The 27,591-nt window shown below is 43.2% G+C and overlaps 2 protein-coding genes across 6 annotated transcripts in view; one reads left to right on the top strand and one right to left on the bottom strand.

Moving 5' to 3' along the window:
• Positions 1–1,279: 1,279 nt before the first annotated feature.
• On the bottom strand, positions 1,280–19,386 carry ILDR1 (immunoglobulin like domain containing receptor 1). The gene is made up of 8 exons (XM_038136986.1): positions 19,264–19,386; positions 16,196–16,366; positions 13,694–13,843; positions 12,945–13,064; positions 12,653–12,799; positions 8,213–8,344; positions 6,397–7,202; positions 1,280–5,340 (listed from the first exon to the last, which is right to left on the bottom strand). Exons 1-8 carry the CDS (start codon positions 19,316–19,318, stop codon positions 5,299–5,301), a joined length of 1,623 nt encoding a protein of 540 aa, XP_037992914.1. The 5' UTR covers positions 19,319–19,386; the 3' UTR covers positions 1,280–5,298.
• Positions 19,387–19,816: 430 nt separating this feature from the next.
• The window catches only part of CFAP44 (cilia and flagella associated protein 44), a 44,094-nt gene continuing 36,319 nt past the window's right edge, over positions 19,817–27,591 (top strand). The window contains exons 1-3 of one of the 5 annotated variants that reach the window (XM_038136857.1): positions 19,817–20,284; positions 24,963–25,030; positions 26,750–26,921. In XM_038136857.1, the coding sequence (XP_037992785.1) occupies positions 24,988–25,030; positions 26,750–26,921 (215 nt within the window). In that variant the 5' untranslated portion in view covers positions 19,817–20,284; positions 24,963–24,987. Of the gene's footprint in view, positions 20,326–24,894; positions 25,031–26,749; positions 26,922–27,149; positions 27,417–27,591 lie in introns of those variants that run through there. The other 4 variants (XM_038136848.1, XM_038136888.1, XM_038136877.1 and 1 more) reach the window with 4 other exon arrangements.

Below are 27,591 nucleotides of genomic sequence, written 5' to 3'. Positions count from 1 at the left end.
GATCTTTAAGGTCTCTTCCAACCTAGTCATTATGTGAATTTTGTGAACTTACCAGGAGGAACATCCAGCTACAGGATCCCCAGCCCAAGAAACACAGAGCCATTAGAGTAGATCCAGAGTGGCACAAAAAATGATCATGGGGTTGGAACACCTCTCCCTTGGGGAAAGGCTGAAGGAACTGGGGCTGTACAGCCTGGAGGGAAGGCTCCAAGGAGATCTTATTGCAGCTTTTCAATACTTAAAGGGTTCATATTAGAAACACGAAGACTTGACCAAGGCTTGTACTGACAGGAGAAAGGGAAACAGGTTAAAATTGAAAGAGGATAGATTTAGATTGGATGCAAGGAAGAATTTTTTACTGTGAGGGTAGTGAGACACTGGAACAGGTTGTTCAGAGAAGTTGTGGACACTGGAACTACTCAAGGCCAGGTTGGATGGGGCTTTGAGCAACCTGGTCTAGTGAAAGGTATGCCTGCCTAAGGCAGGGGCAGGGTGGAAGAGATGATCTTGTAAGGTCCCTTCCAATGCAAATCATTCTTAAGATTCTATGGTAACATCTCCCCAGTCCCAGTCAGAAAGTGGCTGCATTGCTGCTGTAGGGAATGTTTTACCATAGCCCATGTCCCAAGTGCCCTTGGGTCTCCAGTAGGTCCTGTCACCTGTGTTTGGCACATGTAGACAGGGGCAAGAGACAGAAAGGCTGCAACTCTGAACTGCAAAGGGCATCAGCTGGTGGAATGGGAGGACAGAAATTAAGCCTACTGTGTGAGACCAAACAGATTTCCATTCTTATATTGACTACTTATTTATTAGGTGACTCTCACATGTGGGAAGTGTGAAAAGCTCAACCAGTGCCTTCATTTATCAACCAAACAAGATTTCTAGAAGACTTTTCCTCTCATGGTGCTCCAAATGCTTTAGAACCAAACAGTTAAGTGTTGTCATTTTACAGATATGGCAGCCAAGCTACATTGAGTCACATCATTGAAGAGGGTTGCTAGTGGTTTCCAGACGTTTTTTGACTCTCTAGGTATTTATCCAAATGATCTTTTTTCTTAGAAAAAAAAAGAAAAAAAGTCTCCCAAAATAAGGGAAAAAAATCCCACTTACAAGCAAACCATTTTGCATTTTTGTCCAAAAAAAAATAACAACAGAAGATTCTTACCGATGTATAAAGAGGTTAACTCAAGAAGTAAGAACAGATGCTTTTCAGTTCCACCTCTGGTCCAAACACTGAGAAGGAATTTATGGCCTAGGAAGAATACACTAGAGCAACTGGTTGAAAGTTCTCTTATATTTCAATTATACATTTTACAGTCATTGAAGAGAATCTACACATTTATAATCTTCTTTTACAGCTGGAATAACATTCAGAAGACCAGCACAAGGCACATCATAGGCACTGCACTTAGCAGAAACAGAAATGAGCAGTCATTACTTGGAGGGGTTAATTTAAGATAACCTCAAGTGTCATTTATTTCTTATGTCAGGTCAACAAATGGGAGGCTCTGAGTGGATGTTTTAAACTGATGTGCTGCAGGAGGTAGTAACAGAAGGGACTTAGCCTGCCCTGTGTGGTGATTCATGCTGCTGCAGAGCTTTGCATTGAGGCTGTTATCACACAAGGCAAGTTCCCCGGCCCTGAAGTCAGCCTAACTGTAGGCAGTGCTATCATGAATACAATCCCAGAGATAGCAACTGGGTGTTTCAGCATTTTCTAGTGCCAAATGGGCAGCTGCCAAGACCAGATCAATGATTGCACAGAAGCAGCCCTTGCCCCCCATTCCTGGAATGGCATTCCAGAATGGCAGGGTGCTCTGCAAATAAGCCAGAAAGCCAGATATTCTAAGTATTTTCTTAATTGAAAGAAAATATTTTCTTAAAGAAAAATTACATGATTCTTTATCTCTCTTATACATCTCTTGTCTGAGGTAGAAAGCAGCTGACTGTAGCATGGATGACCTTATCTGGCCCTGTGTGGCATGGTCACTTACTCATTACATTATTTTAAATTAGGGAAACACCGGTGGCTATGAAGGCACTTTATCTAAGACAGAAGATTAATTCTGTGGGGGTAAGGTATATTCCTTGTTCTTTCAACAAGAATGGAAGAACAGAAGTTTAGAATAGCAATAATTCCCATATGTGAAATATTCAACTTTTTCCATCATGAATGAGGTGACATATGAACATCAGCTCTCTAGAATGGCTAAAAATTGAATTATGAATAAATTGCAATGTAGAAAGAATGAGGCTAGGGTATTTCCTACTGTTATTTCTTTCAGTGTGCTGTATTGGAGCTGCTCAGTTCTCTCTCTCTCTCTTAAAAAGTCAAAGACCCTGTGATCTTACTGGAAAAGGGTCCATGTTGTATTGTGCAATGCCACCAATGGGTTTCATTTATAGCCAATTAAAATCAGAAATAAGCATCTAAAGCTGAGCCTATTTCCTTCCCACTTTTCTATCCGCTTGTAGCTGTAAAGCACGCAAAGACAGATTTCCTTTGTCGTTATTTCTCAGCCCACCAGCTGGTGCTTTATGAACCACAATGGTCTGCAGACCAGTAAGCCTGGTATCATTTCTGCTTCCCTGCTGGATCACCCAATCTACTTCTGTCACAATTTAAGAAATTACAGAATTAACACAGAGAAACAATCAATTTTCCCTGAGGTGTTTTGTTCAATGTTTCTATAAACATGAACAAAGTGACTGAAGAGGAAATCAAGTATGACATAGATAAAACCTCTCATATTTCACAATTTGTGAATTGTGTTCACAATCTACAATTAGTCACCCTAGCTCAATTATAGGGACTAGAGGAACAAATAAAGATGGAGGGCTCCTTCATAATTGTGGATTAGAAAGCACCACCTCTGCTGTTAGTGTGCTCATACTCCAGCAGCTGCAGCAGCTGCTCCTGTTACAGAAAGAGTCATCTTGGTTTTCTTGCAGTGCGAGCAGCTTCTCGCTCTTGGGAAAACTTGCTGGATATGTATTGGCTTGTACACATTTGAATGTGAAGGAGAGTGAACTCCTTTCATGCAACTATCTTGGGATTTTACCACGGTCTCAAATAGCCTCTACTCTTTGATGGAGAAAGGGGCAGCCCTATCCTGAAACCTGGACATTTGGCCTAGGACAGGAACAAATTCTCTTGCACGATGTATGAACCTATTAGAGGCACAAGGAGAGAGTCAAATTCCGAGTAACCAATTCAGCTTCCAAGGGTAGAATCTGCAGGGCCCTTGCTATCTGCTAAAAGTCAGCAGAGGGTAAAGCTAATGTCAAAACTGGTTGCTAGTTTTGGAAGAAGCAGCCCCATATAATTTTCTGTCATTGCAGTCATCATAAATGCCTCTTAACTAATAAAAATACCAGACCATCATACAAAAAGGTAGTTCATAAAATCCTAAGCACGTCATAAAATTAGAAAAAAGCTATCCACAGACAGCTTTCCAAGTTCTGCAAATACTATTCCCTATATTTCAAATGTGACTCATGGGTCAATTCACATTGTTCAGTCTGGACCTAATGCAGACAAGTACTATGCTAATTACAGCCCTCCTTTCTTGAATTCAAACACTGGAGTTACTCTTTTAGCTCTTTATTAAAAAAAAATTGTGGTAGCCATCAGCTGTGGGCAAAAAAACCCTCTGTCTTCCAATGCTGAAACAAAGTCAACCAGAGAAGCTCCTTGGCCCTTCTGCTTTATCTCTATAGGCAGGAATTACAAATAAGCATGTTCAGCCAAGAAACTGTAGGAAGATGAGCACCCTGGAGTAGCCCTGGGTTGACCAGCAACTGTACTGGATATCCAACTAGGACCATTTGTTCAAAGTGTGATGTTTCCCATCATTGTCCAAAGAAAAGAAAAAAAAGGAGGTGGACAAAGTGAACATCTTTCCAAGTTTTCCAGGGAAAAGCATAAGCACATCAGTAATTAGGACATTAAAGAACAAACAGTAGCAGGGGCCCCATGTGGCACCGGCTGGGAAATAAGCTAGGCAAGACAGTCATTGGTACTGGCCACTCTCCAGAGTCTCTGGGTTACAAAATAATTCACAAGATTCTCCAAAAGCTCCTTGCCAAACTGGAGTCTCAAATCCAAGAAGTGCCTCTGGCAAGACAGTTTCTCCTGGAAGCAGCCAGCATCCACAGAGCTTCTCTTTCTCTAGCACATTTTAAATTAAAACAGTGGATTAATCTCATCAAGGAGAATGACAAGTTCTCCTTCACAACTGGTCTCAAAGCACAGAGAAATTCTGTATTCTAGTGTCAGGGCAAGAACTGAGGAAACCCTACAATCCAGCTCCAGATCAGATGCACCACACATGCAGGGTTGGTGTGTCAGGCTAAAGATCAAGGACAGCAGTAAAAATGGTGACTATAAGACTTCTTCAGAGTCCTTTATCCCACCCCATGTATATGATACATGGCATGGAGAGGAAAGGGAGAATATAAAATGTATGGAAAAGAGTACATGGCTTAGGCAAGATATATATGCACCAAAACCATGTTTCCTTGAGGTGAAGGAAAATCAGGTCCATGGTGTAAAGGAGAGTAGTCATACTTTGCTCAGTCCCTGTAGGGAAGAACAAATCTTGGCAAAGTTAGTCCTTTAAGTTTACAAATAAATTCAAGTCTGCATGAAAGGCTAGAAGAAGTATCTTTTAAGGCACTAAGGTCTAGGCCCAAAGCAGAACAGTTTCTTTCAGTCAGTAAAGAGCAGATAAGCTGACAATTTGCAGACATGGCAGTGAGACCTTATTACACCATGATCCTCCTGCTTGGGAGAGAGGCTTAGTGGAGACAAAAGGAAGCCACTGTCCCAGCTATGCTGAGCAGCCACGCAGAAGCAACAAACATTACATGTTCTGAAACACAACAGAGGGCCTTAGAAAGATGTTGTGCCTCCTGCCACAAAGCTCCCAGGGGACTGGATCAGATGACCTCCAAAGGCCTCTTCGAATCTGTATTATTTTACTGTCTTGTGACTTTACAACTCCATGAACATTGGAACCTGGACCAGCATTCTACAGATTGGGCTCATAGCAGTGCAGCAGTGCCACTGCATTTAATCAGGAGAACTGGTATCTCTCTTTAAAGACTGGAATACACTGTTTACTTTGAAAAATCTGTTGTTTCTACTAGAATGTTTTCAACAAACCTCAGCCCATTAGAACTTAGCCCAACCTTTTATTGCTGTTCATCTGCTCAATCAAAAGCAGCTATGCCAACCTACATAGTAGAAAAACTAGGAGGAGTCCTGTGGGAATCTTAGTTCTTCCAGTATTGACATTAAATGACTATGCTTCTTCCACTGTGGGAACTTCCTCTGTCCTGCAAGAGAAAATTAAAGATTCAGGAACAAGGAATGATGAAAGAAAATCCTATGTCTTCCTACCTGCTCTGAGCACCATAACAAAAACCATTTATACATATACACATTCCAGCTGGAACTAGAATTGCACTTCCTTCCACAACACAGAAGGGAAAATGGTAATATGCAACATACAGCCCTTCAAAATACTCCCACCTGGTAAAATTCTGCATATGTATGATAAGAGACACTTAACATTGTTTGATTTAAAAGAATCGTCATTTTTTCAGGAGGAATACACTGTCTAATTTGGAGATTAGCAATTGGATATGAAGCTTTTCACACTTATATTGCTACCTAAAGTATAATCCCAGTGCAAACTGACAAGAAGAGCTATGAACAGTAGCTGTTGACTGTCCACATAACGTATGTTCAGTTCTCAGGAGTCCCAACAAAGGAGTCATCCTCTTCCACCTGGCCTGGAGAATGACACATTTTTCATCCATGCCACCCATGACCTTAAAGCCACATTCATGTAGCTTTATGGATGTTTTCCCATATGTGCCATCTTAAAAATATCATGCACATTTTAAAAGAAATCAGAAGTAAACCAGCACCAGAGATGGTTACAGAGGGATGGATGCTGCTGCCTAGTCTGGAAGTGCTTTCTCCTCTGTCAGTATGAGAACAGCTATTTTAACACCAATATATAGCATGGTTTGGGTTGGAAGGGACCTTAACGATCACCTGGTTCCAATTCCCCTGCCCTGGGCAGAGACTCCTTCCACTAGACCAGGTTGCTCAGGGCCCTATCCAGCTTGGCACGGAACACTTCCAGGGATTTGACTTTTTACTTTGCCACTGAACACACTACATGCAGGCAGTGCCTGCCAAAAGGCAGCCTCAGCAGCCTGGGTACTCAGAAGTCTCTTCATAACCATGCTGTGCAGAGCATTCCTTGCTCCTTGGCCTCTGTTTAAAAGACAAAAGGCTACAGAAAGTAGAAAATATTCCCTCTCACTCCCTAAACCCCACCTTTTCCCTTAGATGGGAAAGCACAAAGGCAGCTGACTCACCGAGCGGGTCCCTGCGCTGCCTTTGTGTTTCTTGTCCTGAGCTGGGATAATTTCTAAGGAGCGGTAACTGGGGGGTTTCTCTTCTGGCCATTCCCGGGACCTGTGGTTCCTCCGCCTGCGGTTTGACACTGGCAGACGGACTTGCTCTTCTGAGGAGCTCCACGAGCCCCTGCGAGAAGAGGGCGGGGAGTAGCTGTGGCGCCTCTGGCCAGAGTAATTGCTCCTCCCAGCATGGTGCTCATATTCTCGCCTTCCCCCGAACTCCTGCCTCCCACCACGATAGTGGTTGGAGCGCTCCTTGGTCTCCTCTGGATAGAAACTGCTGCTGCCCTTGCCCCTCTCAGCTTGGCGTGGGGGTGACACATCCCGTCTGGAGTGCTGGGGCCTGTCATTGTAGCCACCTGTCCTCTGCCTCTGAGGATGATCCTCTCGCTGCCTGTCCCAGGGCTCCTGACTGTAGCTAGAATGAGAATCCCCACTGCGAGGCAAGGGCCACCTCCGGTTTTCCCTTCTGTCCTCTGCTGCAGAGTCCCAGGGCCTGGGGGCACGGGCAGCTCTTTGTGGCTGTGAGGAGTTGCTGCTTCTATGGATGGAGGAGATGTGGTCAGCAAGAGGAGGTGGCATGATGTCGGAGCCCAGTGAGGACAGCAAGCTGGGATGCACAGCCTGCCGCTGGTGGGAGGGTGGCCGCAGCTGGGACATGTTCAGGTTTTGGATTTCAGACTCCAGATAGTCCAAAACACCGTTGTTATGGGAAAGCTGGGCTTGTGGCTGCACCAGTGGAAGACTGTTCTGCAGAGACACATCTAAGGATAAAAAGACAGAAGAACACAGCAAGTCAACAGGAAACACTGAAGAGAAGGCCTTTCTGCACTCATGATCCTGGCTGAGTTGCTTCTCTTCTCCTGCTCCACCTCACTGCAAGAGCTGCACAAGTCTCAGGCACCACAACCAGCACATCCAGACCACATGAGGTATGGTGCAAAGAGTAGTAACTAATAAACTGCAGCATGACCTAACATGTTTTAGGCAGTACAGAGGTAAAAAGTCCAGCATACCTGGAAATACAGTCTGTGTATTTAGAAGAACATTTTTTTCCTACAGAACTGATACCATATTTTATTTACAAATAATCAGAGAAAGACCATAGTATTTCTTTTTGCTTTTGCATTTCACTGAACTGGAAGAAATACTGCAAAAAAAAAAAAAAGAAAATAAGAAAATTTTTATATGTATGCACGCATACACATACATATGTACAGATATAAGCAACAAATGGAGAAGAAAATTCTTCCTGGTTCAATAAAGAGTCCTTCATTTTTTGCTGCATGCAGGCTAGATCTGTTGCACAGAAGGCAGCTTGCCCTTAATCATTTGAAGACTAGACATTTGATAAGAACTCAAACAAACTGCACCCCACTTGTCATGTCAGTTTTGGTATAAGGAGTTGACCGTGACCAGCACAGCAGAACAAAGAGACAGTACCCTCCTCTGCCACACAAAGCAAGATAAGCTGGGTATATTTACCCTGCAGTCACTGGGATGTAGCACAGATACACCTTAGTTAGTGTTAAACTGCTTCACCCAGCACTGAGCCCAGCAAGACACTTAAGATAACAGGCTGGTTTTATGTACCCAGTCAAGTTTATGGTGCGCTGCAGATGTGGCAGAGCTGTCATTCTAGGACATGCAGTCAGGCTAGGAACATCTTTCTCTCTTTTCTCGTAGAGAGGCTAAAGCCTCAATGCTGAATTTCCCGAAGAAGTTACCCATTTCTCACCCTGATTTCCCTCTGAAATGATGCCCATGGTCTCACCTTGTTGCAGCAGGGGGTTCAGCTGGTAAGAGGAAAGTTTTGAGTTCCTGTCACCAGCTCCATAGATCATGTTGGGTGATAACCAAGGTGCAAGTGCCTGAGCCCGCTTCATGAACCTCTGCCGTTCCAGCACTGTAAAAGAAAAAGAAAGCTTACAGCACCTCTCCACAGGGCACGGCTTGCAGATCACACACCATTTTGCTTTACAGGCTGTAGCCTTTGGATACAGAAAGTTCACAAAATTAAAATCCCTCTCCACCCCATGACAAAGGTAAAACAGAGCACAGGGAATTCCAATGCAAAGTTGTACATTTTCAAAAAAGTACCTAAAACAGAAGAAAAGCTTTACTGCCCAACATTCTGATTCCAGTCCCAGCAACTGGGAAACAAATAGCACTATGATTAAGTATGCAGTACATAACTAAGTTAAAACTTCTACTTGCCTTGTCATTACAGACTGGAGCTGCAGAAAGGTGGGAAATAATGTTTCATACATCAAGACATGCATCAGTTTTCTTTCTCTCAAAATTCTTTCAGCTCATCACTGGTCCTTTCCCCTTTTGGCTTTGATTTCCCACTAAACAAGACCTTTCCTTGCCACCATTATGTGGGTTCTGTCCTGATCATATTTTCCACTTTACAGGTCATCATTTTCTCTCTGTTTCACAAAGACGGCACTCAGAGGTGCGCTGTCCAGCTTTTCCCTTTCTCGTCTTTTGACCACTCTTCTTGTCACTCCATAATTTACCTCAGAATGACTGCTAAAATTATATCCTCTAAGACAGTATGGTCAAAGTGGTGAACAAACTAAATTTCCTGCTCTCAACAGCAATGTCCAGGGTGCCAAAAGAGCAAACAGTGGAAATTTCTCTCTTTCACAGGGTTTCCACCGCTGCTAACTCCAGACCCAAATTTCACTTCCCTTTTTTCAGCATTTCTATCTCATCTCCTCAACACAGACAAGCTCACTTGCCTTCAGAGCATAGCTCATTGCTGCTTCTCTTGGGGGAATACCTAAAATCATCTTACAAAAACTTATTTCTTCTACCACAAACAATCAAAACTTAAGTCTACAAGCAAGTAAATTCTGCAAGTCCCTGACCTTACAAAGCCTGGTTTGTCTATTACTGGCTGAAGCTTTTCAGCAACACTGCCTTTAAAAATTTCTCTTTTATGGTTTTCTTGGAGTTTCAGAAGTGACAAACTTTTACTGCAGCCTCTTGTCTGGTCAGGCATGAACAAAACAGTACAGTTCAAGAAACAGATAGGAACATAATTGCCTTTGAGACTTTTACCCCTCTGATCAATCTGGCTGAAGCTGGCTGATGAAATTAAAAGCTATTGGAGGGAAAGAGACTAGGGATAGACAGACAAGTTGACTGTGTAAGATTTACTTCTTTAAGAAACCAGGCTACAGCTAAGCTCCAATTAATTCTGTCCCCTGGGTTCACTGCAGTAGGCAGCATTTAGACTGCACACTCTTTGAGACTGAACTCTCCACTTTAGGTAGCACTCCAATTATTAAACATGTCCTCCTTCAACTGTTTCACTGGATTTATCCAGAGCACCACTTGCAGTAAAAGGACTGACCATGCCCCTCAACACATCCTTCCTTTTCTCCACAGTTTTTCCAGCTCCACTTAATTCTCCACTGCAAACTCCCTCACTCTCCCCAGTCTGACTTCAGCCAGAGGGAACTACAAAGCTGGAAACTTCAGGAATTTTAATCCTAATAATTTGGTATCCTCAAAGCTGTGTGGTCTGAGGTAGCAGCTTCCAAGAACTTGTCAAACTTGATTATTTTTTTGTTTTTTGTCCCAAGGGATATCCTTCCAGTTTACATTTCAAATTTAGAGGATGAGAGAAAGAATACCAAGAAATGGGATAAACAGAAGGATAAATAGAAGGGGAAGGCCTTATCTCTCCCTCTCCTATTCCCCCAGTTATTATCTTGAGGATGTCCTAGAGCCTGCTGAGTGTGTGTCCTGGGGTTTTGACCTTGGTCTTTGCCTGAGGAGTAAGAGACCCAGCACCTGTGGGTACACCTGTTTAGCATTCTCCCTCTTAAGGTAGGAAGGCTGTCACTAGGACCAGTCATCCTCGCCCTGTTATTTCCTGATTTCTCCCTACAGCTGAACAAATCCAGAATTGGCCCTGGTCTTCCTTCATTACCATCAGCCCTTCTTCCTTCCCCAGATACTCTAGCTTCTAATTGGAATCCAATACATACTCTGATTTCCCATCTGCAAAACAGAAGTTACAGATCTTTTTGAAGTAAACATATTTATCTGAGGTAGGTCAGATTCACCCTAATTCCAAAACTCCTACCCTGCTTTGCTAGAAAGTTGTGTTGCTCCCTCCACTTACTCTCTTGGAAAAATCTGTTCTCCACCTTTGACCGACTTTACCAGCTGCTAGGCCAATTATAAAAATAAAATATTTTGCAACTTAGTGATACCCAGGTGCAAGTATATCCTATTTTTTCCTGATTCATTACTGGAAGAAGTCCACAGGAACAAACAGGAACAGAAGGAGGTCATACGTACATTTACTCTGAGGGGCTTTTCTCAGAGCTTTCCACAGGGAATGTAATTGGCTTGCTCCTGGGGCATTTCTAATACTTCTGTACATCAATCCTGAATTACTTAAACAATGCATTCCTTTTATTGCTCACTTCAAACCCATGCTCGTTAATGGCATGATTCACAGCACCCAGGATTATCCTGTGCCTGTCTTACAGGCACCTGTGACTGTTCAGCAGATCCACGCTGTCCTCTAGTGGGCAACGATGGGCAAGGAAGTGCCCATACTCACCCTGTGATCCTACACAGGTGAGGATTTCTGCCTTTCTCTTCAGCTGTGTGGAATGTTATTCCTGAGCACTGTTTTTAAGATGTCCCCTGAATCTATCTTCATGTGTTTTTTTAAGGCCTCCAGTTCATTTCTTGGAGTGCAAAAATAGTAAGTCAGAGGCAGGAAGAAGTAAAGAGAAGCAGTTTAGCAGTATTAGCGGAGAGGAGCAGGCACATGAATCCTCTGCCAAGTAGATTCAGAGGGCAGGCAGCTTGGATGGAAATTACAGACACAGAATCCAGCATCCAGTCAAGGAGGCTGGACCTGTCTATACCTTCTCTCATGAACACGGAGAGGTTTAGAAAACCCTGTAAGAATTCCTCCTCTTTAACTGGAGGAAATAACAGCAGCAGTCTGGACTGAGCTATAATCCGCAGCACAGAAAAACAGAAAAGAGCTCACACAAACTCTGAATCTCTTTTTTGCTGAGAAATAGGAATTCTGGAGGTGTGAGTCTCTCATCTCCATCACCTCTCTCCCCCTCCACAGAAATTGATTTTTCTGTCAGATTTCCATAGCCTTCTAAACACTACACATTTTACATGACAACCTGTAAGGCTTCCAGTGTTTAGTTTTGGTTTTAGCAATAGAAGGGATGTTCTGCTCACTCTATGCAAGGGCTAAGCAAATTAAGCTTAAATCTAAAACTCTCACAGTTTAAGTTTTTTTTCTTAACACCCTAGCTATAATAAATAGCTGTTTTGAGGGTAAAGGTAAACCTGAAACAGAGATTCTTGTTCATAAATCCTCTCCTTGTAGCATCTGGGGAAGAACCTGGGGATTTCAATGATAAATAAACTTATTTGTTGTATTTTGTTACTGTCAGACTGTATAAGCTTCAGAGGGACTAGTCTACTTGTTGCTAACCAAGTTTCAGTTGTAGGAATGCAGAGATTATATGAAATTAACAGCCAAAATTCAAGCAGTAGCCTTACTAAAAGAACAAGGTCTGGCTGCAGAAATTTTATTATTGATTAAAACAAAGACAACAAAATTTATTTTGACCTTCAAAACTTCAGAATGCACTCTCAAGGCTGACCAGCAAGAGAAACCATCTTTCTCCACTTTCTTCTCACTTCCTTCCCCAAAGAAAACCAAACAAAACCTTTTTCTAGTAGAAGGAACAGCTCTGAAGAAAACACGCCGATAAAAAATTTCCAAATTTTATGTAATTCTTCTCAGAGCAACATACTTGAAAGAAAGAGTAGTTTGGAGCCTAGTACCAAGGTATTTTCTTGCCTTTCTCACATGCACAGGCATATGAACCACAATACTGGAAAGAAAGTCCTGAGCTACTCAGGTAAGGGAACTGATTGTGCTCTGGATGGTGTGAGAGAAGCTGGTAACAAGGTGTGAGTGGGGAGAAACTTCTGATAGTTGGCACAGAGGAGCAAGATAGATTCCACGCATCTGAGATCCCCTCCTCAAATTTTAGATTAGCTGGTCTTGGAGGTCACATTGGCCAAAGAAATATCTCAGTTTATATAGATGCTAAGCAAAAGGAAGAAAGCGGAGCTCAGCAAGCTCCCAGCCAAACTTTTGTCTTGACAGAAGCCATAAATGGATGCGCCTTTGCTTGAACCTCACCTTTCTGATTACAGCAGCACCGTGTTGGACAGCAGCCACACTGGATGTGGCAGCAGCAATACTGGGGGCAACACTGGCACCAGCATATACCAATCAGGAGAAGGAGGAGGAGGCCACCGAGAATGATGAGGAGTACTGTGAGCCAATCTGTGGGAAAAAAGGAGAGAGAAAAAGGATTGATCCTGATGCATCTGGCCATGGTAGCTTACTGAGCACCTCTCCACTACTGGAGATGTCTTGGGGTGGAGGAGAACAGGAGGAGATATCTTGGCAACAAAGCACAGGCACTTACGGAGAACAATCAGCTTAACTTCTTTGTCCGCATCACCTGAGGTGTCTCCTGGTGCTTCCACAGTGCAGTAGTACATGCCATGGTCCCACCACATGACCTCACTGATGACAAGGTCTGCTCCTGTGGGAGAGGGACCGAGAGGTCAATGGGCTCTTTGCAACTGACAGACATTGCTTTCAGGCTCCAACTAGACCAGCCCTCTGCCTGCAGGAGATAGAGAATACTGCATCTCCCCTCTTCCCAAGCATAGCCATCACCTTCAAACTATCTCATTTGAGTCCACTGAGAACTCCTACAAACAGCATTCACTGCCAGTCCATGTTTTCTGTGTTGCTGGAAGCCAACCCTACTGATCTTGGAACACAGATCACTGTCTCTCTTAGGTCAGCAATCTCAATGGCTCTTCTGGCAGGAGCAGTATCTATTGCTCCATGGACAGCAGGGAGCATATAACACTCCTGGACAATTATGAAGAACTTGAAAGAATTAACTGTTTTCTAGCCTCTGAGCTCCTCAGCTGTTGTACTCTTCAGCAAAATGCTCTAGCATCTTCAGCTCAGCCTTAGGTTGTAGTGCCTCCAAACACCTTCAGGCCAGCTGGGGACAGGGCCCTTCACTGCTCTTACTCCATTACCATGTGCAGTATATAAGCTACAGATGACATTAGCCATGTTTATGCTTCTCTTCACTAAGCAGACCCAGATATTGGATAATTCCTGAGTTCACTGCCTGCCTGGGAGGTCACTCACGGTTCTGAATGGTGATCTTTCGCTGCTGGTAGTCAATGCCCAGCACAGGGTCCTTCTGCCCATATTTCTGGATAACAATGCGCACCTTCCGCTGGCTGTCATTGCAGTCATCTGAGGGGTCCTGGCCAAGGGCTAAACCAGCCTGGTATGCTACAAACACACATCATCAGAGATGGCAAAAGTTATTTCAAAAGACCAATTTATATCCTCTTGTGAGCAGTAGAGAAATTCTTGAGTACATTGTGTATAATTGCTTTGGTTTAGCAATACAAACCATGGCTTCAAACCAGTAAGTTGCTTTGGAGCACTCAAAAACAAACAGAGATAGAGCCACAGGAATGGCAGAGATTTTGAGAATGCAGGAGCTGCAGAGGAGATGCCTCCTGTACTCACAACTGAAAGAACAGTAGAAAGAAGCTAATGGCAGTAGGCTGGAAGGCAGCTCCCAGTATGAAGCTGAAAAGAAAAAGTCATAAAACACCCAGGAGTACTAGAACTAAAACAAAAGGGTTTTTATCTACCAACCAAAATCTCCAGACATACATGAACTGCTCTATGAATTGTCTCCCTTTCCCTCCTGTATCCCATTACATGTTGTGGAGCTCATAAAGACAGAAAACAATCCATCACCTGATTCCAGCCAAGGTTTAAATGTAAAGATACACAAGAGAATTAATGGAGGACTAGAGGCAATTTCTGTACAATACCCTTCTGACAGACTCACATCATAAACCAATATTGAATTTCCAAGTATTTAGGAGCTGAGGTTTGGGGAAACGGCTGATTCAGTCAACATTTTCTGTAAAGAGCTCACAGTGAAGAGAGATGAGGGTAAAGCTTGTCCAAGGCTCTTTCACTGATATACCTAAAATGGAGTATGAAGTCCCTTTTGGGGACTATTAGCTTGAGCCTGGGCCTAAAGCCCTCACATTCTTCTGGGATCAGCAGAGCCAGGGACCCACCTGCTTGGGTGGGTGGTAGAGCACTTGGTAACATGCCTACCCAACCCATTCAGACTACACAAAGGAGAATTTGGGCACCCAACACCCACTGTGAGCTCGGTTCTAAGTGTATGGTTATGCTATGACTGGCTACCTAAACATTCTGCAGGGTTTACAAACAATAGAACAGAGCAGAAGAGTTCAGTTGGCAGGTGTGGAGGATTTTGTGAACAGCTGGCTAGCTGAGAAAGGTCACGGCGGCATAATACCATTGGTTAAACAAGAAGGAGATAAGCATGGGAACTAGCAATTAGTGTGAGACAGGGATGCTGTGCCCTTGATACAACAGCAGGATAAAGAGGATGATCTTAGGTTAGAAATATGAAGAAACACAGAAAAGCTGTAACAGTATACCCACAAGAATGTAAAACTAGGTGCAGCTGGCTGATAAGCAACTAACCAATAATGAGCTTGCTTTTTGCAATATGCATTAGTCTCATTAACACCAATATAAATATGTGTGGCTATCAATAAAGTTTGGGATTTGCTGATCACTTAAGTGCCGCTTTTCTCCCACCGTCCTCAACAGGCAGGGACGTACAAAGGTTATCTAGTCCAACTGTTTGATCACTTTAGGATTGACTAAAATGTAAAGTAGTATGCTACTGATGTAGTATTGAGCCATTCCCACACATCCTGTCCCTGGATACTAGGGAGAGGAGAGCAGCACCTCCCTGTTCACTTCCCCTTCTCAAGGAGCTGCAGAGAGCAATGAGGTCACCCCTCGTTCTCCTTTTTCCTGAACTAGACAAGCCCCAAGTTCTTAGCTGCTCCTCACAGGATGTGTCTTCTAGGCCTTTTATCAGCTTTGTTGCCCTCCTCTGGATGCATTCAAGTACCTTAATATCCTCAAATCCTGGGACCCAGAATCGCATACAAACTCCAGCTGAGGCCACACTACCACTAAACATAGAAGGATCATCACCTTTTTGGACCAAGTCGTTATCCTGGGACACAGTTTGTGTACCATATTAAACCCCCCTGAATTAAGGCTGCCTGCACCAGAATGTCTGCACATGAAGTGCTCCCACCACTACTAAATGCTATTACTAAGAAGTCTTCATGCCCTTCAAAATGCATGTGTTTCTTCTACTTCCTAAAATCAGTAACATCTGGTCACAGGTATCCAGCTCCAACCACAGGACCCCCATGAAATTCTAAAGCCCACTTGTTGCAGACCCTTGCATTCAAACATGCTGAAGCATAAGACAGGACTTCCAAGACTGACTTGTGTCAACCACAGCTGAACTGTGCTGTATTCTGAGTTGATGACAAGGAGGACAAAAGAGCTACTTTGGTTGGGATTTCTATGATATCATAAGGCCTTGATATTTCAAAGGAAATCACAGACATGACCTGCATTTCCTTGGAGTGCAGGGAAATATCACAACCTGGTTTTTGCATAGGAAGGGGTCAAAAGGCTGTACTACCCCAGTGAGTCTACCTTCCCCTTTCTTCCCACTTGAAGGAGGATTCCTTGGAAGATGAGCCTGACACTTACAGGCTGAGTAGTAGTCAAAGATGGGGTCCTTGCAGAAGGATTTGAAGCGCCAGGTCACCACCACGTCTTGCAGTTGTGCCGAGGTGCTGTAGTCACACTTGAGGATGACAGTGGCAAATAAGGTGGTGTAACGCTCGACATCCTGCACTGTCACCAGGAGCGAGAGGCAACCTGCAAACAAGAGCACAGGAGGCCATCAGCCCACAGACTCCTCAGGCCTCCCATCACACCATCTGCACCAGAGCAACGACCCAAGTATATCTCCTCTGGCCCCATCCAGGACCTGCACCTACAGACCTCCCAGTGCTTCTGGTGAAGTCATACAGGGTTACAAACCCCCTGGTTAGAACAGGAGCCCCATCTTTCCCTGACAGAAGAAAGCTTCATTGGCCCTCTTTACGGACTGACTTATTTTCTCCAAAGCATGAGTAGCCATTGTGCAGCACATCACTCTGTGTTCTCCTTCTACATAGGGAAAACTGTCTCAGAAGCACATGGGATGGGATTTCCTTGGCTTTTAATCCTAATCAGAAAAGTTCTGCAATGCCTTATGTTTGTATAAACACCAAATGAATTTTATCAAGGTCTTGCTCAGACACTCACAAATGTTATCAAGTGGTGATCAGGATTAAGACAATACAACTTTCAGGCTGTAGCACTGCAGTTAATTGTTTATCACCACTTCAGAACAGCACACATCAATTATCCCCTTTTTTCCTTTTAAATTAAGCTATCATTATGTATTTGTTATGTATTCATTCTAACAACCTCCACAGCACTTTCCATCCAAGCAGCTGAACATACTCAAGGAGGATTTACAAAGTTTCTCATAATATGCTGTAGTTCAGCTATACTCCAGAAACGTCTCTATCTTATTTAAACTTTGATAGTACAGTAAGTTGTGCTTGTCATTAACAATGGTAAAGTTATCGCCAGTTGCCTTTGATAAGGGAATACAAACAGTGCAGAGCAAGTGTGGGATGCCCTGTTTGGAATGCATGCCAGAGAACCAGGCAGGGATTGCAGTGCTGTACTAGTTGCTTCTTAATTGCAGAGCACGACAGCAGGAAAGGCAGGAAGAAAAGTGGGATGCTTGAAGGTACCAACTGTACAGGTCTCCATGAACCAACACTCGATTTTTATCATATATTCAAGGATTTTCCCTCTAGTCCATGTTTTCAGGATGAGAGCAAGAGAACAAGTTGCTACTGCTATGTAGTAACATCTGGACCACAACTGCAAACATCATTCTTTGTCAAGCATCTTTCAGTGTCCTTTTAGGCTGCCACCTCCACACTACGTTACAGGCAAATATGAGCTCACATAGTTTCCACACTATGGAAAAGATGCTGCAGAGGTGCATGCTGCCTCAACAAGTCATTCTGCAGTAGGGTAGTGTCAATGCAGCACTTGCTCAGTTTCTGGTTTGAAATGGGACTCCTTATCGGTCAACTGAAAGCACAAGCAGAGAAAACTCATTTGCCTTAAGAATACCACAGAAATGCAGGCAAAGTCAGGGAAACCCTGGAATCCAAGGCTTTTCTGAAAAATAAGATATACACACATGCACTTAAATACAGAAAGACCAGCAGGTGTACAAAACCTCTAGATAAAATAAGTTTTTACAATGCTGTAGTGCTGCAAGGTCCAGACTGCTGACAGGTAGTTACAGTTGCTCTTGACTCTGGGGTCTTAATGAGGAAGATCACAAGAAAGCAATTCAAACTCTCAAGATTGGCAAAACCATGATCCCAGTGTCAATTAGATGAAACTCATATGAATTCTGACTTGTCAAGGCTCATGGGAACAGAACGCTTTCCATGGATTTCCTACAACAGCATCTCTAGTAAGAATAAAACATTCAAAACCACTGTGTGCTTTTTACTAACAAAACCCACATCTCTTTATGGAAAGGATGCTTTCTCATTACCTCTGTTCTGCAAAACAGCCAGAGTTGACGGTTAAGTTCCTTATTTCCTAAAGAGGTTGAAAACCTACTGTTCCTCCCCAGCGAACAGTCAGATGTTGCTGCATGTTCAATGTTTCTCATTTACCTCCTCCTTTAAAACTACCTTTTAGTTTTTAGAAAACTAAAAAGTTGTGAAATTAAGGCTGGGTCCAAAATGTGGACTGCATTACTTTACTGCAGGACACATCTTTCTTACCCTGGCTGGAAAGAACAAATATGGACACCACCAATCTAGTATGTTTTGGCTACATCTATGGCTTTGCAGTGAAGACACGAAGCTCAGGAGCCAGTGTAGCCAAGTTTTGGCTAGAGCATCTCCCAGGAACACAGCTGTCAAGCAAGACAATAAACAAGCATACCCTCCATACTTTTTGCTTCCTTCAGTGGTTCTCCATAAAAACCGAACTTAAAAGCCATACCATCAGCTAAGATCCAGGCATCCAAGAAGCAAAATGACTGCTTTATTTCCAAGGGGAGGTTAGAAGGTGTCAGGCAACCCGCAAAGCTTGGCAGAGTGAGCACTGCTGGCTGAAGGCTGCCCGTGGGCAGGGAGGTGAGCTCCTGCTCCCCACAAGAGCAGGTGCCCAGCAGATGCAGCAGCACTGCAGCTACCCCAGAAATCCCCAAGAGGTTGAGGCTTCCGAGCCAGCAGCAAAAGCTCGGCTGGGCGTTTGCGAGTGGCCAAAGGGGATCCCCCCCCCCCCCCCACCATGTCCACGATCCCAGCGCCCAGGTCCCAGCCGAGCTGGCCGCATGCGACCGATACTGGAGGCTGCCAGGAAGCAGGAGGCCACTTCCTCCTAGGAGAGAGGTCAGCCGCACCTTTGGGGAGCGAAACTTGTCTCCGCACGGCTTCGCGCCGAGCTCGGCAGAGCCCCGCGGGCGGGAAAGGGCATCGGGGGAGAAGAGGGTCCGGCCGGACAGGGCCGCTCTTGACCCTCACCACGGGGCCGCCGCCGCTCCCCCGACCCCGCGCCACCTTAACCCCGGGCGAAACCCGAGGGCGCCTCCCGAGTCCCGGCCCCTGCGTTGCGGGGGTGTCCCGCGGCAGGGCGGGCCGCAGGTCCGGAGGGGGCCGTAAGCCTCGGGCCGCACTCACCGGCCGGCAGCCAGGCCAGCAGCAGCGCCCACCAGCAGCGCCCGCGCGGGGCCATGGCGCGCTCTCCTCCTCCTCCTCCTCCTCCTCCTCCTCCTCCGCCCGGGGACGTCGCACCCACTGTCCCTCCCCTTCCGTGGCACCTGTGCCTGGGTCGGGCGCTGCCGCCGGTTGTAGTCCCCTCCCTCTGTACCTGTACCCTCCGCCGGATCGCCAGACAAAATACCAGCCGGCAGTTTCAAGAACTGCTATATATAAAATTAAAAAAAAAATTCCAAAACATGCATTTATTGTATCAAATTTAAAGTTTTTAATATATCTATATATCCTCAACACACAGGTGTATGGGAAGTTAGCCGAGCTGCGCCGCCCGGGACAGCGCGCCCCAAGCGAGGGGCGCACGGGAGCGCATGCTAAAGACTGCGGGCGGGAAGAACGCGTGGGGAATTCACGGAGTCACAGGATCGGTTCGGTTGGAAAAGACGTCCGAGATCATCCCGTCCAGCCAGTGACCGAACACCGCCATGTCAACTACACCAGGGCACTGAGTGCTTCGTTCAGTCTTTCCTTAAAGACCTCTGGGGATAGTGACCCCATCACCTCCCTGGGCAGCGCATTCCTATATCTAATCATCCCTTCTGCGAAGAAATTCTTCCTAATGTCCAACCTAAACCTCCTCTGGCGCAGCTCAAGACTGTCTCCTCTAGACCTGTCGCTAGTTTAATTTCATTTAATTTTCCCGCTGAGTTCTGAAAGGACCGCAACCGCGGCCAAAGCAGAGGTTACTTTAAAGAAAAAACCCGAACAACTCAAAGTAAAACAACCACCAGCCCCTGCAATTGGCCCGGTAGCGCCGCCGACCCGCCCGCTGGCTCCGCGCCCGGGGCGCTGCGTCGCCTCCGGGGTTGCCTGGAGACGGGAGCGCGGCCGCTCCGGGCCCAGGTACCGGGGCTGTGGGGAGGCCGCGGCCGCTCCGGGCCCAGGTACCGGGGCTGTGGGGAGGCCGCGGCCGCTCCGGGCCCAGGTACCGGGGCTGTGGGGAGGCTGCGGCCGCTCCGGGCCCAGGTACCGGGGCTGTGGGGAGGTCGCGGCCGCTCCGGGCACAGCCGCCCCCGGCGGGCCCCTGGGTGCCGTGGGTTATTCTCGGTAGACCCGCTCCTCACGGCCCCGCAGCCGCGGCGCCCCCGGGGCCCTCTGTGCCCGTACCCTTCCCAGGGCCCCGCTGAGGCTCCGTGCCCTGCCCGCCATGCAGAGCGCCAGGTGTCCCTTGCCTGCCCTCTGCTATCCCTACTAAACAGGAATGAATGTCCTGCAACAGGGATAGACTGTCCCGTACTTCATCTGAAGTGTTGGACTTGTTGGGTGTTCTTCACCATGTGTGAGGCAGTTAATTTTATTGCCTGTTGCATTTGTGGTACTCCTCTCATACTCATTTTTATGATTTTTCTTTACACTCTAAGTTAATAAGTAACTGGTGATGTCACCTGCTCTTATTTCTGCTTAGTAGAAACCTGGTAACCTTTATTCAAAGGGCAGGCTTTAATAGACTTGAAACTTTTGCTTGCATGTGGCAGAGCTAGGATATGTGGATCATACAGAGGGCTACTTTAGGTGTAAGATTGTAAATTAGATTTATTTCTCCTAATGAAATAGGAAACTACTTCGCATGTGTGCAACATAGTAATAGTGAGGAGAACAATAGCAGGGCTCCAGTCCATCTCTTTTTTTCTCTCTGATGAGGGAGAAGGGAGACAATGGGGCTATGATAATGTGTCTAAATCCTGCTTTGTGCCTTATCCTTGCTGTCTTGGTCTCTGACTAGTAAATAATTTGTATACTTAACTGCTGTGAGAAGTGATACTTTTTGTTATTCTCCTTGCTCTCAAGTCTTCAAGATGTTGTAAGAACAGCCATATTCTCTAGTATTTTTTTTTCCCATGGGATCTTGGGTTAATTGCCTAAACTGACTTTTGTTACTAATTTTCTAGTGCTGATGGATAATGATATACGGACAGCGTTGGTTTCTATGCCTGATTTACACTTGGATATTTTTCTTTCTGTATATAAACACTATAAGACTTTAATTTTCTTTTTTTTTTTAATGAAACTTTTACAAGACTCTCCTGTTTGCCCATTTTGCACTCAGCAACAGCCCAGTAAATTGTTGATCTACACCGATGTGGTCTGAAGGCAAAAATGAGTGCTGAGAGAGATGTTTGATGGTCTGCTGTTTTTCAAAAAAAATGGAAGATTTAAAAACAAGTGCTAAGGAGACCATGTTTGAAAGTGAGTTAAAGAAACAGGACTTGGTAGATGGGAAGAAACCTGACACATCCAAAGCAGAGCTAGACTTGAAGAAAGTTCCTTACCCTGGAAAGGAAAAAAATCAGTATGGAGTTCCTCGTGGCCGACACCCCTCATGAAACCCAAATGCTGCAGCTGTGTTTTAGACCAGTGCTACCCCCAGGTCAGAAAGAGCAGAGAGTGCAGCCTGGAAGGCTCACAGTGCAGTGCTAGGAAGAGTCAGGATTGGCAGTCCTGGGACAAACTGAGTTCCTTCATGTGGAATGAAAACAGCTAAAGAAAGAACACAATCTCTGCTGAAAGAAAGACCAAGTGTCTTTTATTTTATATATATATAATCCAAAGCCCACCAATGGGTAAAACTTTTCTACAAAAAAAAAAACAAAAAAAAAAAAACAACCACATTTTGCAATGAACCAAAAAAAAAAATCCTGCAGAAGTAGCCCAATGAAGAGATAATTTTTTAATCTCTTGGTTATTGCTGGTACTCATGGCATTGCAGTTTTATTCTGCAGTAATAGTTCCCTATTTCTACATAAACTGAATTAGTGGTCAGAACTGATGATCACTCTTCTGTGGATGTAAAAGCTGATAGGTGATGTCATTTAAGCACACTTAAACAGTTAATGATGGGGAGAGACAGCTTAAAATAACTGTTAGATATGTTCTGTTTTCTAAAGTAAAACTGTAGGCTGCATTTTGATAATTATTTAATTTCTTGTATTTTATGCTGTTGAAGTGTCAGTCACAGGGTTTATGAAGGCAAGAACTGCATTTATGAGCTTTACACATTCAAACACCTTTTTTCCGGAAAGAATAAAAGTGTAGGATGACAAAATAGAAAGAAAGTGGTGTCATCTCACTGAATTTGTTTATGTGTTAGCAAATGAAAACCCATTTGATTTAATTATGCTGTATTTTGAATAAATAAGACAATAAATAATTGTCTGAGATGAGAAAGCACTTAATGTCCAAATTTACTGAGAATTTTTGAGAGGCTTCCATACATAAATATTCTGTGTGGCAGCAAAATTGACAAAAAACCATTTAAGTTTTGAAATAACTGAAGTTATATACCCAAATGAACACATTTTTCCATTCTGTGGGTTTTGAGAATATAGCTAAGAAAAAGGCAATTTGAAAGAAAATAGAACTTTGTTGAAATTCCCACCTTGTAGCACTGTCCACTGAAACAAGGATAACCTGAATTCAGTTCTTGGAAATGATGGAACTGATATGGATCTGGTACAGTATTTCAAGTCAGTGTCTTGATTTATCAGGACTAAGAGGAAAATGTACTGCCCAGGCCAGGCATTGGCAGAAAAATTATGATTGCTGATTTTTTTTTTCTCACTAGACTTGTCACACCAGTTCTACTTGTCACTATCTCAGTTTTCAGTATCAAAAGGCTTAAATATTTCTGATTTAGGAAATCTGTTGCAAAAAAAACCTGCCAACTCCCTCCAGGAAAATAAAATCAACATTCAGAGAGTTGCATGCCATTGTCATGGTGAGCCTGCACAAGAGTTTTCAGGATCAGCCAACTCATGAAAGCCAGAATCTGCAGCCAAAGTAGACACATTATCCCCTTGAGCCTCTTCCGAGACCTTAAATTCAGAATTTACTTTGGCACAGTGCTTGAATGCCATCACAAAAAGGTGCCCAGAGGACACTGCAGTATCTTTCTTTAACTAGAACCCAGATATCAATGCAAGCGGAAATGTTCCTATCCTCTTTCAGCCTAAAGCATTTTCCAGATAGGAATTGATTTATAATGAAAACTATGAGAGTCTTAATTTTTAGAAGATAAATGATTGCTAATTAGTTACAATAATTTGAAATTTTATAGCTCTTTTCTCTGTGGATATCAAAACATTTTGCTAAGATGAGTAAGTATTATTATCTAATTTTTCACAGGAGATAACGGAGACAGCCAGAGGTGAAATGGCTGATACAAATTGTACACGTCATTTCTGGGTTAGGAATTAGAATTCAGGTCTCTGAACACTCCACTATCTATTTATGCGAATAGTCTATAACTATTCTTCAACTTCAGTGATGTCAGTTGTGTTACCCCATTAAAAACTCATTAATTTCATTTAAATATATTGAGATATATTGCAATTGTTTTCTTTTCATTTGTTTTCTAAATGTAAAACTTTCTGCTTGTGTATTTTCAAGTTTTTCTCAGCACTCCTAAAGGATAAAACTTTATTTGTAATTCTTATGTGAAATTATGCAGGAAAGTCAGATTCTGGAAGACACTCAGGACTTTTGGATGAAGATTGGCTATAGAACAACAAGAATGACATATCTGAAATATTTATTTGTCCTCTTTGTTCTTCTTGTGGGTGGCATTTTAAGACACTTTGCCTTTCCTGAAATATTGAAAAAGCCTGAAATTCCTCAAAATATTTTTTCCAAATGGATTCTGACCCAGAGCTGGAAACAGGAAATGCATTTTTAGGGACTTCTTAGCGGTATCAAAGTTATGATTACAAATGAAGAGGGATTTGCTTGCATCCTTCCCATATTTCCTATTCTGAGTATTCATGTTTCTTTATATACAACTTCTGAATTTTCTGATTTTGATTAGTTTTTTTCATGCTGTAATATTGATGCAAAGTTGTTCCAATGTGCATTTTAAGGTGTTTCATTTGAAAATGGAGAACACATATGAAATCAAAAGGCAGAATAAATTTAGAGTAAGAGCAATGCTTATGCTTTTTTGCTGCTTTTTGAGACTTCTGTAAAAATGGTCAATGTGTTTGTTTTTTATATGACAAATTTGGACCTTTTCCACTTCAGAGGAAAATAGTAACTAGTGAAAAATGTAGCACCCTGAAAAAGATGATCTGAAAGATAAAAATCATATGGGGGAGGGGTGTTATTAAACAGTTTAATTTTAAAAAATGGTGCTAACTTTTAAAATTTGTTTTTCATTATCATAAAATGTTTTGAAGAAAATCCATTTTTCTTAAAGAATAATCTCTCTTGCTTTTTCATTCAATATATTAGGTGGTCTCAGAAGGTCTATCTCTGGATATTTTTGTGAAGTCCACCACAATGGTGAAGGAATAGCCTTGTTGTCTCAAAAGCAGATCTTATCCTAGTATGTTAAAGAGAAGCTCAACACATTTAAATCATGTCAGTTCACACCATTACACAGTATTTAGATGAGTCTTGCTGCAGCAATTTATTCAGATCCTGGAGTCCTAAAACCTGAGCCAATGAGTTCACTCTACAAAGTAGGACATATATTTGGGTTATCCATATTTGTGTACAGGCAGAAGACAAATAGCATCTTTGGGAATCTCAAAGCATTTGAGAGGAAATCAGAATGGTCTAAATGGCAAATAAAGGCAACAATACTAAAAGTTTGTCTTTACCACTGCCAGGGAGAGAGAACATCCACCTTTTCCAATGGAACAGGAACCAGCAGAAGATGCAGAGGCAGATCCCAGTGGTGAGCATTTCCCTGTTATATCGTGATTTCAGTACTGAACCTACAGTAACTTCTGGTTTCTTCCACCATTTTTCCACCACCCCTTTCTTACTTCAGCTCCAGTTCCTGCTCTTGGTGTTGCCAAATTTTATTTTTACTCTGGTCATAGTGATGTTCTGGACTAAGCCTGTGCCTGCTGTTCCTGCTGTGCCTCAGCTCTCAAAGTCCCTTCCCTGAATTTTTTTGCTGCTAAGACCTGTCTTTGTAGCTAATACTTAAATCAGGTTTTTAACTCCACCAGACTCTTTCAGTCAGAGGTCAGTATTTTTCTTTTTAACATATTTTTCATCTTGAAATGCCTGTCCAGTGTCTATTTCAGGTGTCCTGCATGTCATCTAACACACTAGATCTGGGTAGCATGAATAACAAATCCACTTTGGAAGGATTTTTTTATGCATTGCTGCATTACTTTTGGCATTTGTTTGATCTTCCTCTTACACCTTTTTTCTATAGCATGTATTGGTTTCTTTCCTTCCCCTAAGTTTTAAATTACTGGTGTTTGGAAGTAAACTTCTCCTGACATTTAATGCTAAGCATCAGGAGGTCTGTTGTTGGACTGAGGAACTTCTTTTACTACTACAAAACTATATATTTATTTAATATAGCATGTGTGAGCAAATTAGTCAAAGGAATTCATACCTAAGAGAGTGATACCAATTATACTTTGCAAAAGGAAACAAAACTAGTGTTTCGATTAAATCACCAGCTGCAGAGGAACAGGAAGAAGAAGGGGAGCAAGTGGAATCAGGGATTGAGGGCATTGCCGAGAAGGGGTGTTCACTGAGGAGATGGTGGTACAAACTTAAAATCCCGTACTTTCTGGTTTTCATTTTTTTTTGCAATTATTATTAGGAACAGCCTAACAACCTAACAACAGCCTAACAGCCTAACAACAATAGACTGTGTTCAGTTACAGTGATTGAGTATTTCTGCTCCCTTTCAGTTGGCTTAACTTTGCCTGACTGGTCTCTGACCCCTTTGCTTGTTTCTCATGGCCCACCTAGGAGATAAAACAGTCAGGACAACATTAAATACTTACAAAATAGATTTAACCTGAGATAACCAACTGGAAACTACTTTTAGCAAGTGCTTATGACTAGTTGGAAGTCAAGTTGACAGTGTTGGGCATTGCAATCCAGTGAGGAGCTACACTGGGTCACACATTAGCAGTTTGCTTTGCTTTGTTGAAGACAGTGGTGTCTTCTGGTGGCCCATTATATGTGGTTTTAATAGTTGTTTTGTGTAACAATGTGCATTCAATAGCTACTGAAAACAGACACTTTAAAATTTGTTTGGTTTTTAAAGTGGAGACCTAAATGTCAAGCAAATCTCAACTGAACTGCTTTAGTAAGTCTTAAAGTTTTAAGACCAGTATTTTTCAAACAGTCTCATTTTTTTTGTTTGGTTTTTTTTTTGTTTTGTTTTTGTTTAAATTCTTCAGTTTGGAATATTTACAGTGAAGTTTTTAAAAGCCTGAGTATTTGTTGCAGACTGTTCCAGGACAAGTAGTTGCTAAGACACGGAACCCTTGCTTTGAGCTATGGAGTATTGATTGCTCTGTCAAATGGGGGCAAAGCGTTGTGACTCCTTCCCTTTTATGGTTAGGTGCAAATATCAGCAACTAACACAAAACATGTGGTGAATACAAATTTCTGTTATGTTCCAAATTCTGAGGTGCAGAAGACAATTTGGACAAACAAGATAATACTCAAGTATCCTCAGAACCACAAAAAAGGCCTGAGGAGGTAAAAGAAAAAATAGATGAAGCCTTCTTCTACACGTATGAAGATGTATATTCAGGACCATATGCCACTGACGACACTGAGATACCCATTGACCTTCTTATTTTTAAGTATCCTTTCTGTTGAGATTGTGCAAATTCAAAGCTAATGATATTTAATATACCTTCTCGAAATTGTATTGGTCAAATTTGGAGTAGCCTATGTGGCATTAGTGGGATACCTTTGGTTGAGACACAGGTAAAAATCCTGGCCAGTTATGGTTCTGGGTGAATTTAATCTTAAGTGTTTTCTTGACCTTCTACAGATTTCTTACTAGGCATAGTGCTTCCTATCATAAGTACTCCTGTAGAACTAGATCATTGAGAAGCTAATGTGACCAGGCAGAAGACTGGCATAAGAATACACCCTGCAAAGCTCTCCCTTTCTCTGTAACCACACTGATGTTCCCCAAGAAGCTGAGGGGAGAGCAGAAGAGCTCCTGTGTACCTCATAAGGGAGAAGTGAGGAAGGAACCAGGTAGATTTCTATTCTGGTGCTCAGGAGATCTGAACTCATAGGATGAAGGAAGTGGTGCCCATCAGTTAAGAGCTACAATAAACTCTTGGGTAGGTATGGCCAAGTTGGGTAGGATATGATATCTTTTTTATCTTTTGTATACTTTTGTATCTGCTGGTGGTTTTCTCTGCAGACACAGTTCAGTTGGTATTGAAGACTGGATTTTCCCTTTTTTACATCTGACTGTTAATAATTAAGAAGTGAGCTTGAAAACTTGCTTGGTTT

This window comes from Motacilla alba, chromosome 1 (assembly GCF_015832195.1).
Source record: "Motacilla alba alba isolate MOTALB_02 chromosome 1, Motacilla_alba_V1.0_pri, whole genome shotgun sequence".
NCBI classification, from domain to species: domain Eukaryota; kingdom Metazoa; phylum Chordata; class Aves; order Passeriformes; family Motacillidae; genus Motacilla; species Motacilla alba.
Note: the sequence above shows the minus strand (reverse complement) of the source record. Positions and strands in the feature narration are given on the sequence as shown.

What these genes read in the sequence shown, in the direction of transcription:
- ILDR1 (XM_038136986.1), bottom strand. Translation starts at nt 19,318, where the DNA reads ATGGCCCCGCGCGGGCGCTGCTGGTGGGCGCTGCTGCTGGCCTGGCTG. An exon ending in GCTGGCCTGGCTGCCGGCCG is followed by an intron (nt 16,367 to 19,263) that starts GTGAGTGCGGCC and finishes TCTTGTTTGCAG; the next exon opens with GTTGCCTCTCGCTCCTGGTG. An exon ending in GAACCCCCTGCTGCAACAAG is followed by an intron (nt 7,203 to 8,212) that starts GTGAGACCATGG and finishes TTTTATCCTTAG; the next exon opens with ATGTGTCTCTGCAGAACAGT.